At 31.6% G+C, this 14466-nt stretch overlaps 2 protein-coding genes across 2 annotated transcripts in view; both read left to right on the top strand.

Moving 5' to 3' along the window:
- The window catches only part of LOC111620008 (nuclear receptor coactivator 2-like), a 67302-nt gene extending 57726 nt beyond the window's left edge, over nucleotides 1-9576 (top strand). Inside the window, exons 14-22 of the mRNA XM_023361850.1 lie at nucleotides 1354-1854; nucleotides 3697-3903; nucleotides 4624-5037; nucleotides 5109-5325; nucleotides 5730-5967; nucleotides 6072-6195; nucleotides 6671-6770; nucleotides 6849-6937; nucleotides 7017-9576. Of these exons, the coding sequence (XP_023217618.1) occupies nucleotides 1354-1854; nucleotides 3697-3903; nucleotides 4624-5037; nucleotides 5109-5325; nucleotides 5730-5967; nucleotides 6072-6195; nucleotides 6671-6770; nucleotides 6849-6937; nucleotides 7017-7085 (1959 nt within the window). The 3' untranslated portion in view covers nucleotides 7086-9576. The remainder of the gene's footprint in view (nucleotides 1-1353; nucleotides 1855-3696; nucleotides 3904-4623; nucleotides 5038-5108; nucleotides 5326-5729; nucleotides 5968-6071; nucleotides 6196-6670; nucleotides 6771-6848; nucleotides 6938-7016) is intronic.
- Nucleotides 9577-10181: 605 nt separating this feature from the next.
- The window catches only part of LOC111619996 (zinc finger C2HC domain-containing protein 1A-like), a 34034-nt gene continuing 29749 nt past the window's right edge, over nucleotides 10182-14466 (top strand). The window contains exon 1 of the mRNA XM_023361840.1: nucleotides 10182-10555. The gene's annotated coding sequence lies outside the window, so the exon portion shown is untranslated. The remainder of the gene's footprint in view (nucleotides 10556-14466) is intronic.

Genomic DNA, 14466 nt, shown 5'->3' with positions numbered 1-14466 from the left:
GTATTTGTAAAAATCTAAGTGACTCATATAACATGGAATTCATATAAAACGGAATTATCAACAGTGTTATAGGGGGGTCGACTGTATAGGTATTTCCTGTTTAATGTCAATAATTATTCTTAAAATCAGATATTGTATGTGAAAAATGCTATAATAAAATAATAATTCCATTATTTTAAATTTTGACATTTTACTTTTTTTTTAACAGATATATATAACATTATACTGAATTTTACTGACTTGTAGATCCATAATAACCACATTTACTAGAAATGCATGGTTGATCCATTCAGAGTAAATCTTTGAATTTTTGTTTTATTTCCTCATATAAATTTTCTTTCCTGAATTGTGTTTATGTTGTTATTGGATTTTTGTGTAGGACTTCTCTAATGTGACAATTTGTACAGAAAGAAAAGAAATTTTTATATTCTACTTTGTAAATTAGCACTTATAGCTTCACTGGACCCTTCTGATAGTTCCCATGGCTCCCCAAAATGTTCCACAATGCCCATTGAGAATTTCTGGCATACACCATTGTAAAGATAATCAGTTAAGAAACCAAGTTTGATGATAAATTTACAAAATTAAACACTTTGTCAAAAAAAAAATTTTAGAACATACAAAATATTTAGAAGAGTTTTCAACTTCACATTCTTAATACAAAATGTTAAGTAAAAATTAATACATCAACCAATTAGTATATTTTCATAAAAACTACAAATACACAAACTAAAAATAATTTATTTAATAGTTAAATTTTTTAACTATTAAATAAATTTCTGTAGATAGCAGTTAAGGTCATGGTTTAACCCAGTAATATTGTGGACAAAAATATGGGCTTGTTATTGGGCTTATATTTTTTTATCAATAACATATCCCAAATATAACCTTGTTTTGGGTTGAAGAAACTATTCTAAATATTTGTATGTTATTTGTTTAAAATCCTCTCCTGACAAAGCAATTTTGTATATGTGAAAAAATATCAGAGTTAATCACATTTAAAAATGACGAACATTTTCAAACAGCTTGACTGTCCTGCTTCTGGTCTGTTGTACAGGGAACATGTACAACGGACCTGAAATGGGATGGTTATGTTAAGCTTGCTTCATATTTATGTTGTTCCTTTTTCGATCTGTTTTTCTTTAATATCTGAGTTTATTAAAACTGTTGAATTTTGTAAATTTAACACCATCAAACTGAATTTCTTCATTGATCATATTTTATCATTTTTAAATATTCTGCAGCAGTTTGGCTATCATGTAATACTTGTAGCTTTAAATATTAAAAAAACAATTATAATCAAAACAGTTTTTCAATCATACTTCTACTTATTTTGTTTATTTTTTTGTAAAGGTATGGAGTCTAGAAGAAGAGATGAATATAGAACCGTCAACGGCCGATGATTCAACACTAGTAAAGTTATTGGAAGTGTTAGGTCCGTCAACTCCCACCACGACGGTGGCGACAACCCCAGATTTAAATGAAAAAATGGCCATCAGTGTAATTCAGCAACAGCTGATGAGTTACGAACTGCCAAATAATGCGGTTTCCCAGTCTACGATTCCGGTGTCTGCCAGTCAGTCGCTACCGCTGCTTTCCTCCTCGGGGTCGACGGCGTCCGGTCCCGTACCTCCACTGGCAATGTCGCCTTCGCCATTATCGCCCAATGCATTTCCCGCCACCGGTCATTATAAATCTGCTACCCAGCCACCGGCATATGGTAGCACCATGGTGCCCAATCAGAGGCATCGTATGTTAGCACCCGTCGTGCCCAACAGTCAACAAGTTACTGTCAATGTGCCCGTACAAAGAACGCAGTTTCCTGCAGGAATTTCCAACGTACCTGTACCTCAAGTAAGTTGTTGGAATAAAAGTTCTTGTATATACAGGTATACCTCGAGCTACGTCATTCTCGATTATACGTCGTTTGTCAAAAAATATATGGAAAAATAAAAATCAAGTTTAAGTCATTTTGTTCACTTTACATCCATCCACCACAAATATTGAAGTCGTAATATCACTAGAAAAGTGTTAAAGCACATAAAATCATATTAAAATATTACATTTACAGTAAATGTTAATATAATCATCACAAAACCTAGAGAATGAAACATGAAAACATTGTGTTGTCTTATTTAGCAGTCTTTAAGTGCTCAGTTTTGGTGTTTTCCACAGTAGCTCCAATATCTACCGTTTGGCATCATTGTCAGCGCCATTTGATATTGGTAAATTTAATATAAATTAGTTTATTTTCTACTGTCGCAAGATAATGTTAATAACTGTATTTGTTATTTAACCTTACAAAATTATCATATTTTATAATGTCTTAGAGCAAACCACATTCACAAATAAAGAGTACACAATGTACATCTATAAGTCTTGTATGTACTGTACGTACATGAATTCGTAAATTTAGATTACTTTTTTATGTACTATATTAAAAACTAAAATTTATTTGTTTGTAAGCTTAAAATAGATTCTTATTAACCATATATTATTAAAAATGCATTTATAAATAAAATACAGAACTGGGAAAGGTTATTTGTGATTTAGCCTAGTGACAAGTAAATTTGACTTACGTTGTTTTTCAACTTAAGTCGCCTCTCCTGGAATCAATTACCGACATAAGGCAAAGTATACCTGTAATTTTAATATTGTGAAAAAAAGAAAATTCAAAGATTATGACAAACAATTAGAGAATTTCGTTTAATCTTAAAATTAAGACAACTTCATAAATTTAATAATTTCCTAGTTTTCAAAATTTTAAAAGTATTAAATTTTATATAAATACCTTATTTTGGTGAGGTTATTTAATATTTTAAATGTATAATATGTAATTTAGCTTTTTCAGGCTATAAATATAAATAAATAATCTGAGTGCCAAAAAGGTTTTTTTTGGGGGGAAATGAAAAAAAAACTGTCCATGGACAAATAAAGCAGGTGTTTATCTTTGTAAGCATGAAGCTCTTCAGAAAGATGTAAGGCTACTGTACAAAGAGGAAATTTTTGTCTAAATACAAACAAAATAAAGTTGGAAATAATCTAAGTTTATATAGTGCAGAATGTATAAAGATTTAATTCCACAGTATTATTTACTTAAAATGGCATTGAAAAAGTATGTTCTCTTTCATCTATAAATTCCAATATAGCACAGATATGTTTCTTGTTGTCGCTTGGTGGTTGTACACCTGCTAAGCACAACAGCTCTATCAACTTGATGTCTTGGAAAGTTATTATATTTCCCTCTTCAATGCATGGCATTTCTCCCATCCTGTTAAGTTGTCAAAACTCTTGTAGAAAATCCAACTGGAATCTTCTTTGGTTACTTGCAGCCATGACACTTTTTATTTAAAAATCACCTGTAACATTTTTAAGTTTTTTTTTGTATTATAGGTGCAATTCTGGTCAGGTACATAAATCAGTTAGCAAACACAGAGCCTCTGGACATAGTATCAACAGATGGAACTTGTGCTTATTAAAAACAAAAGACATTGTGCTTGTTATGCAAAAAACAATTCCTTGTTTTTATATTTTGGCACTTATTATTTGGCTTTGCCATTCTACATTTAATTAAATAACTATCAGAAACAAAACAAAAAAATTCTAAAAGTTAAATTTCTATTTTTATATTTTTCATATATAAAATTTTTTTAAATAAATTTATAAAATAATCTTTTGTTTTTCCTTTTTAAAAAGATGAGGCGGAGTCTGTTGGAACGGAGACAGAAGATATACTTACAACAACAACAAAAACGACTTCAAGTTCAACAGCAGCAACAACAGTTAATAATGCAGACACAACAACCATTGAACGAAGCCCTTTCCACGACCGGTCCGCCTACATTTGCAGAGAACATGAACGAACTGTTAAATAACACTGTTGCCCCCAACGTTGCTCTACAGGTGAGGGCTGTTTTTCAGAATTCTAGAAAATTCTTAAGGCTTTTGCAGCATAAAGTTTTATATCGGAAATACACTTGTGTGAAAAGTAGCTTGCTTAGACAGAATTAAAAAATACATTTCAGTAAAAAATTAGAAATATAAACGAAAGTGTAGCAATTCCCACTTTTTTCTTTCACACAAATGTTTTCTGTCAATCTCTTCATGTTTGATTATTACAGTTAACAGTTGGATCTTATTTAAATATAGTACAGTTCTTTAATGTAAGATTTAATTTTCATTACTAAAACTTGAAAAATAATTTTGTATGTTCTAACTGAACATTAGCTTATTTCTCTCCTTTATTCAGTGTTATCAACTGTATAATTATATTCCATTCTGTGAACTACAAAAATTACAATTATGTCTTTGGGATAATTTACAAATCTGTCAATGTCTATAATGTATTGTTTGGTGAAATGAGTTTTAAGAAATAATCATTGTATATATTTCTGTCAAAGAGTTCTTAAATTGTTTCTGAATTTGTGTGTCTTTCTTCCTCAAAAATAAAAACCAAAGCAGAATTGAAAGTGTATTTTCTGTTTCTGCTGCTTAATAAGTGTACAATAACACGTGTCTTCAAGAATAATTATTATTCTTGAAAACACTTGTTGTTATACTTTATCTGAAATTGTTGACAAGTTTGAAATTTTACACACAGTTCTAAGTTCTATTTTGTTACAGCAGCGACCAACAAATGTCCCCGAACAGCAGTTGTCTCCGAGATATAATACAAATATCATGGGTCAGTTGCCGAGTCCGATTCAACAGCCACCGACTCCGTCGCAGTTGTCTCCCGGGCAGAGAGTCGGGCAGCACCCGCCTTATTCTCCCTTGTCGCAGCAGTCATTTCCGAGTCCGACGCCACCAGTTAGTAGTTACCAGCAACCGCAACCGCAGCCACAGCATAGACTTTCTCCACACCCCATTCCTTCTTACAACCAAGGACATTCTCCGTCTCCGACCCATTCACCTCATTTACAACTTTCGCCACAGCCAGGAACGGGACCTCCCCAGTGGACTTCGCGTCCGACTCAGAATCAAAATTCAAATAATCTCCAGCAACAGAATCCAATGCTTAATGCTCAACTTTCTCAGGTCTGAATAAAGTTTGGAAAGAATTATTTTACATCAAGGAAAAAAATCTAATATATTAATTTTTATTTCAGCAAGCAGCATTTGCTGGTCAAGTGAGATTTCCTGCACAGCAGAGACAAATGACAATGCGCTCCATGCCAAGTCCAAGTTCCTTAACCTCTTCTCGTAATTCACCATACACTAACCAACCTGATTCACCGTATCCTCCCCAGTCACCCGGCAGTAACATGAATGTATTTCAGCAGCAGCCTTTACAGCAACGATTACAGAGGGTCGTGTCTGTTCCAGGTATAAATTTGTTTCATTTTTTAATCATCTTTTAATGTATTCATAACACCTATTTAAAGGTGTTGTGAATACATTATAAAGATATAAATTATTAATATCAATGTTGAATTAAATGAAAATATTATTTAAAATTATTGTTGATATTTAAAAAAAGTACTAAATCTACAACTTACTCACTTGCAATTATATAAAGACCAATTTTAAATTTATAGATATTTAAGACAATTAATTGAATGTACTGTATATGAAAATTAGGAATTTAAAATGAAAGACTAAGTTTCTCACCTTTCTAATTTATAGTATATTGACTAATTGTCTTAGAATATTTTTTAATTGGTAATTATTGTTTTATTTTAAATTCATATATTATCTCTTGGTTAAATATTATATTTAATAATGGATAGGTCGTGTCAATTCTCCACGAAGTCTTCAGGGAGGTTTTGTAGGCGGCGATCCTTTGCTGTCTCCCCAACCCCAACCTTCTCCCGGAGGATATACTCAGTCTCTGTCGGCCACTCCGACTCCCAATTACAGTTCGTCCAGCGGAATGCCGACCGTTTCTACGATAAGTTATACTATTCCTTCAGATAGCATACCATTTAATTTCGATCAGCAGATCTTTACCACAAATGCTATGGAGAGGTTAGTCTCTCTGTTCTTTAAATATATATATTATTTTCATTTTTCCACCTGAATAAAAATTGTAAGCCAAAATTCCAAAATCTGATTACAAAACTTGGTTTTAGAAACAGAGGAGGCAACGGGGGAATGACGTCAGAATATGTCAGACAGGAATTGAGGGCTATGGTTGGTGCCAGAACTCAACAGCAGCAGCAACAACAGCAGCAGCAGCAACAACAACAGCAACAGGTAACTTTTGTTTCTACATAAAAATACTGAATGTTCATGTCATTGTACACATTATAATTACACATAGCAGATAGTTTAAGGGAACAGTTTAAATTAATCTGAATGAATTGCATGGTTGGCCCATAACAAAATTTTTAAAATTCTGTTTAAATAATGCAAAGTTTTCTACCTCACAAATAGTAGGAAGTAAATAATACAGATAAAATAACAAACAGTTGTAAAATTTCCCATTTAATAATTTCTAATAAATTTAGCTTAAGAACTTGAAACAATTCAGAAGTCTTATGAATTGATGTTTTTGGAATTTTTAACACAAATCAAAGAATATTAAACCATAAAGAATTAGCATGTGTGTGGTTAGCATTTGTATGTATCAATATTAATAGCTGAAATCTTGTAAGATTATTAAATGTATATTTAAAAAGTAAATCTAGATTATCATATATGAACTTTAAATGTATTTTGAAATTTTTAGGGTCAGCAGCATCAGCTTCACCTTGCTCCCACACCTCCAAGTAGTCAGTCGCTTACTGCAGAATTGGAAACCCTAGGATTGTCGTTAGAACTCGGGCCAAGTATGTTTGTTTCATTAACAATATACGAGATAGTTTTGTTAGTTTTAAACAATTTAATGTTTTTTCAAATTTTTTTAGACGAAGGTCAGCCATCGTCACCCGCACTGTACTCTCAACCTTTGCTAAGCATAGCGGGAGGTTCGGACGTTCAGACCAACAGTCCACGGGTGAGTCTGTCCGGCACGGGCGTCGTCGCACGCTGCTTTATTTTGCAACAAGTGCCAATAATCCCGTTTTATATTTCAGGTAGAGGATTCTAAGCCAAACGACCAGAAAAAAAGTCTTCTCCAACAGCTACTGTCGGAACCTCCTTGAAATTAACTGGACTTAGATTTTACGACGAAAGTGTGCAGCTGTTTGTGATGTATTTCTAATCTGTAATGGATGTTCTCCGTGACTTGACATTTGGCAACGTGTGCCTCTGTTGAACATCAAACTTAAATACAAAGATTCGTTATTGCATGTCGGTGTTCTCTATTGTCTGCCCGAAAGACTGCTCGAAAAGGGTGGCAACCGGGACGAAATCGACGGAATTAAATTTTCACGAAATCTAAAAACAAAAACACTGCATTCTAAATAAGTGAAAGAATATGGCTAGGCTGCTTTTTGCTGGGAATTACAAAAAATAAAAACATTCGAATTTAAAATATTGTTATTGGTATTGACTGTTTAAATGGAAGACGATATTGACGGTTGTTTTAAAACGAAGCAATCTTTTAGTTGAAAATTATATTATTAAAAAGTTTAAAAATGTTTTACATATGTTTTAAACCATTGCACGGTATGTTTTTGTTGTATGTAAGAGAAAAGAATGAAAAGATATTTTTGAGGTAATTCCCAAACTAGCAGCTTTGCATTGTGCTGGTATTGTAGCCTGCCATTTTAGTACCTTAAGAGTGCAAATTGTACAATTGTACATGCAGAAGCTTTATGTGTATATTCCAACTTAAAAAACAGCTTTAATGTGATGTGCATCTACCTGCTGTAATTTTCAGTGTATTTTACTTGTGTTGTGTATATATATGTATGCATACAGTCATGGTTACAATCAGCAGGAAGAGCAGCATATTTTCTTGTCCACATCTGTATATATCTTGTGTAGGAAAGCAGCTCGTTACTGTTTTCTCAGAATCAACGCACGGAGATTACGACCGTGGCACGTCGTTCGTAAGAGTGCAGATTCTTTTTTCGGAAGACGAAGGCGGACGGTGGGGATATTTTTCCTTTGTCCGGACGAACGGACCGGCACCGAGTCCGAAGACGCCGCGCTCGTCGCCACCAAAACAAGTAGAGACCGTCATCGCTGGGAGTGATTAGATGTGATACGTAAACAAATCTTTCGTGGTTTAAAGTTATAATATACAGGTGCATGCCTTCAATGTGTAAACAACTCGACATCTGTGATCAGGATTTCTAACCAACATTATGTGCAACTTTCCTGGCTTTCTGCAGGTAACAAATTGTGAATTACTACCTCAGGGTTATCTTATTTCTTCTCAAAGTTGTAGGAATATTGCATGATAATTTTGTTTTAGTGTAATATTGTCTTCGAGTACAAAAAAAATCAATGGTCTGTAAAAAAAAAAAGATTTAAAAAAATGCATGTGACCTGGAGTGAAGCTACAGAGGCACTTGCGGGTAACGGGCAGAGTGCAACTTTTTGTAGTCGCAGAATTTATTGTATCTAAAGCATTGTTTCGTTTTATTGTATGTTACGAAAAGAAGAAAAAAAATTCATAGTTTTCCACGATTATCTTTACGAGCCCGATCTAGCTTAGATGTATTAGTTTAGCTCGTGATTCTATCAGAGATGTCCAGTATAAATTTTGTGGGGAAATTAACGGTTAGCCAAATTTTACATAGATCAAACTCGTGCCTTTGTTACAAAATAATCATTGTAACTTTATTCTGCCAATAAATACTATGGTGGTGACCCAAATTCTTAAATGTAACGATAGTCGGAATATATACGGACGGCCCACTACTCTATCTGGAAACACAAGTACGAAACTCAGTGTAAGAAATTCCACTCTTTAAAAAAAGTTTACGTTATATATTTATATAATATAAATATATATACATGTATAAGTTCTTGTTCAGATGCATCTGAAATATTTGAATTTATTTTTTTTAAAACTTACTCGATGGAAAAAAATTGAAGTCTTAGCTACAAGTGCCAGACAGTTTCTTCACCCTAGCGGAAAATTTTGGTATTAGCGGCCCTAGTGTTAGCGCCGTCTCCGTTCGAGGCGGATAAGTACGGCTCACCTTGCCTGTTTGTCCTAGTGATCTGTTAGAGCCTTACTCCTGTCACCAAGCATTTGTTTGTTAACTATGGAATGGAAAGGTCATATTTTTGTAGCTCTCACGAGAGGCACCTTTGGAACGTGAAAAATAGCTGTTAAAAATTCGATTCGACACGGTTCCAAAGTGTCGACAACGCATAGTCAGTTTATCCTTTGATGGATGGTTGTATAGCTTTTTTGCAGATAAAAATGAAAAAAAAAAATAATTATAACTTAAGCACAGTGTTAAGTCAGCACTAATAGAGTTAGTACTAGTTTCTCTATCTTCTTGTCGAATAGAATACGGAATGAGTGATTTAAAAAAAAAATAAAATAGAGACTTTGGAGCCTGGAGACGAAGCTAATCGAAGACGTGCCGTCGTTGCGCACGAATCACACGTGTTCATCACTCGACCAGCTTCTGGGTATGATTGTTTCAGTTCCTGTGTGTCTTCAGTTAATCCTGTAAAGAGAAATACCATGTGTTGTGAATTAATAAATGCTGGGTTTCTAATTAGCGACTCGTTTATCTTCCTGTTTTCATTTACGCTGTCGTCTCGTAACGCGAACGATTAACGGTGGCGATTGCTTAGAAATTTGTACAAAACCGCTTAATTTGCCTTATAAATTTAGAAATTCGAAGAGAGACGGGCGATTCCCCCCTCCAATCAATAAGCGCTTTAATTTTTAAGGTCGGGACAAAGAGACGTATTACACCCGTGGGATCCGGCCTTAAACCATTGATGCCACTTCCAGTGATTATTAATGAACTTTTCTTTTTTTTTAATTTAGAGATTTGCAAAGAAAAAAAATTATAGTAGTAAAGTTATAGACTTTCATAATTCGGATTCTAAAGTATGAAGTACAGGTCACAAAATGTAAATATTTTGCCTGGAATTTTTAAAAGAAAAAGGATAATTATGCAAAAAATATTTAGGCAATTTATCGAGTTCTACGAGAACCAATGAACGTAAAAATCCGTAATTTTTTTTTTTTTACATTTATGGAATTAAATTTTATAGATTTTGGTGTGAGATAGATTATATTATTAGCGTAAGCATTTGACAACTCAAACGGCAATTTTGCCGAAAATTGCTCTATTAACGTCATTTAAATTGGATGATTAAATATGTATTCGTCGTTTTTAAAGTAAACTATTAGATTCCGTTATACACGATAGAAATCTGAACAGACTACGTGTATAGCGGCGAGTACGTAGGATTATAACGAATAAAACGGACTCCGTCACGTCACAAAATTTTTTAAAAAGTGTAATTAAAATTTAGCAGAGGTTATTTAATCGTCGTGGCTATTAATAACGACATTTTAATCAAAAATTAAAAATCGTTGAATAAAAATATAAAAAAACAAATCTTAGATTTATAAAAGTAGAGGTCGCCTTATATGGTTGCCACGGCAACCGAACGGATAAACGTTAAACAGAAGTTTAATCGCCGACGAACGCTAAATTAACTTCGAATTCGAATTAATACCCGACAGGTAAATGGTTGTTTAAGATTCTTTTTAGAAAGTGTTCTTAAATAAGAAAATTTCTTAATTATAAAAGTAAATTGTTAAATCGCGTGGAGAAAAGCACGCCTTTTAGAATCGTAGAAACTGTAAACAAGTGTCGTAACGTTATAATATAGGTTTTAGGCCTATTTATACGGATGTAAGTGCAGAATGTCGGAATCGTAATGGTGTTAATTTACATAATTTCGGATTTTTCTGCATCGTTTACTAGATCCAATCGAACGGGACAAGCGATCACGCGTAAAAGTTAAGTTTAATAACGAATTAATTGTTTTTGTGTGAGAGAGATAAGGTATAACCTATTATTTTAGTGTTAAATTAAAGTCCAATGACTGACAAGATATCAGGTTTACTTGATAACTTTCAGTGTTAAATTTCTTTGCCTTGTTGGCACTAAGAAAAGACCATTAAAGATTTCGTTTCCATAATGGGTCCGGCCAGTTTTTTTACTCTCTGCTCTGCGGACACTAAGAGTGCCTGTTTTTGCATGCCCGTGATGGGGTGGCGAGGGAAGGGACCGGCTACACTATCGCCAAGTAAACCTTTATTGTGCGTCTCGAAATGATTCCGATGCGGTCTTCGGAAATCGTGACTAAACTGGGAAAATTATAAGTTAATGGTTTGTTTGAAAATTTGGTTTTTGAAGAAAGTTCCCACATCGAAAACGTTATCATTATTGAAAATAATCAAAATCTCATTTAGGAACACTTATTGCAAGTCAAGATTATTTTTGGTTTTCTATATAGTCTCTTAAAATTAAAATAATTAATTAATAAAGAAATCATTGGAGGATTTTAAGTCTTACTTATTCAGTTTAAAAGAAAAAGATAAAAAGATCTGAAATTAAGAAAATAATCCTGAAACCATCTACACCTAACAGAGAAAGGACAAAACTTCTTTAGAAGTTTAGTAATTTGACTGACAAATGAATTTGAATTTGTTTTTTGTTTTTTTTTTTGGAATGTGCGTTGTTCCATTCTTGCTCTGAAAATATCCTATAAATTTTGAAGTTTTAACTAAATGTCATGATACAAAAGATGAGATAGAATAATGATATATTCTGTGTATAAATTTTGAATGAGGATTGATACCAAAAATTTCAGCAATGACTGTTACAAATTATTCCAGTTTGTGATTTATAGTATTAGTGCAAAGTGAAGGAATAGGAATAATAATTTAAAACAATCTAAAGTGTCTAAATTGCAACTTTTGTGAACATAAACTGTGGTTTGTATACTACTCTAATGGCTATATTCACAATTAAGAATCAAGAGTTAGTTAAAGCTTAACTAATTATGATTTGCTTTACTTCTAGAATTTAACCAGTAAGTAGTATACTAACTCTTCACCCTTGGTTGTGATAGGAACTTAATGTTTTATACAGTTACGCTGCAAGTTACTTGTGACACTTATACGATACATGGTGTATATGATTCCGGAGGCTCTGGCAATGTAATTGTATTTTCCCATTTTTTATCTTGTCCCATTGTACAATCATAATTAAGTTTATATTTGTCACAAAGAATGTCCAAACTAATCTAGACTAGTGAAAAGATGCAAATAAACTAAATATTACTAGTTTGCATATCATTAACATTTTATTAATTTAGTACCTAGTGTACTGAATTAATAAAATTAATAAAAAGTACAAGTGGCAGTTAATGGAGTATGTTAGTACTTGGCAGGCACAAAGCCTGCAACTTCATAAGAAAAAATTGCATATGGCTTGCCAGAAGCTAAGAACTTCCCTTGCAGCCCAAATCCAGAAAAGATTACTCATCACTGCCCAGAATAATACAATATCTTTGGAAATCAAATTTTAATTTTAATTTCAATTGTTCATTTGAATTAGGAAATTAAATTACATAAGAGATTATTAAAATAATCACAAATCAGCTATTAAATTCATAAATATAGTAAGTGATAACTGAATGATGATATATTTCTTCCAATAAGCTGTTCTTTAAAATTTATAAAATAATGAATCCTAGGAACTGAAATATATATAAATATATATTTCAATTTCTAACTGAGCAAAAATTGATCTTTTTTGTTTAACAGTTATTCTATAAATAGATCTTTCCAAGAAAATGTTTGATAATTAATTATCAGGAGCAGTAAAAACAAGATTAGTCAGCTAGTTTAATAAATTAACATTATTTTTCACAAACCAGTATGTTAATATCTATAATCTTTTGGGATACATTTAAACAACCATTTTGTAAATTATAAGAAAAAAAAATGTTCAAATTCTAAAGGAAAATGCTAAATGCCTACTATACAATATTTATAACTTGCACAACTAAAACTCCATAAATTCATTCTTTTGAATGTCAATTTTTTAAAAAAATTATTTCTTCAAAAAATTGATTAAACATCATAGGTTAGATCCGAAGAAGTTAACAGACGTTTTTTTTGTCTGGACCGCACTTTAATTAAAAGAAAAAACCGCACGATTGATATAATACATATCTATTACTTATATCCATAAATTCAATTGAAATTAACAGAAAAAGCTATTGTTTTGATAGAACTTTTATCTACAGATTGTAGTTAGTTTCTAACAAAGACCTTGAAATATTTTGAACATTTGTATAAAATTATGTATAGATTAATTCTTCTTATGGGAACAAGAGAAAAATTTAAATTATATGTATCTAATTTTGAAATTTATTTATATATTAATATGTAAAGACAAAGATATAGAGAAACATTTTAATAAAAAAAATAAGAGAATTAATAATAATCATGAAAATGTATTTAAATATTTAAAATCTATATTAATAAACTCAAAAAAGAAATAAACATTAATTTATTATTAATAATAAATGATTTTTTGTAACAAGAACTTTAAAAAACTATTGATATTTGAAGCTTAAAATTTTTTATGCAGTTTATCAATATATTATTATTTTATAAATGAATAAATAAATTGAGCACCTGTGCTAAGAGATATTATCTGAAACAGAAAAATTTAGAAGATATCAAACAACATAAAATATTCAATATGATCCTTCCTCTTTTATTGAAAAAACAAAATTATATTTGCACTGGAAAAAGAAGAAAGATTTATTTTGCAAATTATTTTTTCCACATAAATAAATAAAAATAACATAACAAATTAAAATATTTTTAATGCATGAAATTATTATTATTATTGGGCTGCAATTTGAAAAAATTGAAGACCTATAAAATCACACTGTTGTATGTCCTTCCTTAATCTTGAGAATGGAGTTAGATAGATGAAAGCCAAGACCAGACATGGAAGGATTAGGGACAGGAGACCCTGATTAACAATGTATCAACATTAATGCAAACCAAAGTCACATTATTTCAATTCAAAAATTTCCCTTCAAAAGGAGTTAAATGGATGACTGGCATGACACTATTGCTAACAGGAAAAGTATGATATACAGGGGCAAGACACCACTAATTTGAGGGAGAGAGCATTTTAAATTAAATAAATTTTAAAACATGATTAAAAATTGCAGTCTGGCATTGTGACAATGTCATCATAAAATAATTGCTTGTTTCAATTTTTGTACTTTAGAAGTGGTGATGTAGTCTAATGATGTATTGTACATTTAATGTAATTTATAATTTAAAAGCACACACTATTGTACATTTTCATATTGCCATGCATAAACTGTGAAATTTAACTTTGTTTATTTGAGTTTAGTTTGAATCTTCAGAAGCAGCTTGCTGACATTTTTACCATAGCAGTTATTTAGCTATATTTATATTGTATTTGTTATATTTTTTATAAAATTTAATGGCAATTTTCTTTGAAGATAAATTGAAAGAGACCTATTTACTTCTTCAGAAAAATAAAATAAAGATATTTTATTTATATATATATATAAATAGAAGAAGTAAAT

This window comes from Centruroides sculpturatus, unplaced genomic scaffold (assembly GCF_000671375.1).
Source record: "Centruroides sculpturatus isolate CEXI.00-Female unplaced genomic scaffold, Cexi_2.0 scaffold117, whole genome shotgun sequence".
In the NCBI taxonomy this organism is placed as follows: domain Eukaryota; kingdom Metazoa; phylum Arthropoda; class Arachnida; order Scorpiones; family Buthidae; genus Centruroides; species Centruroides sculpturatus.
This window is presented reverse-complemented; position numbering and strand designations above follow the sequence as displayed.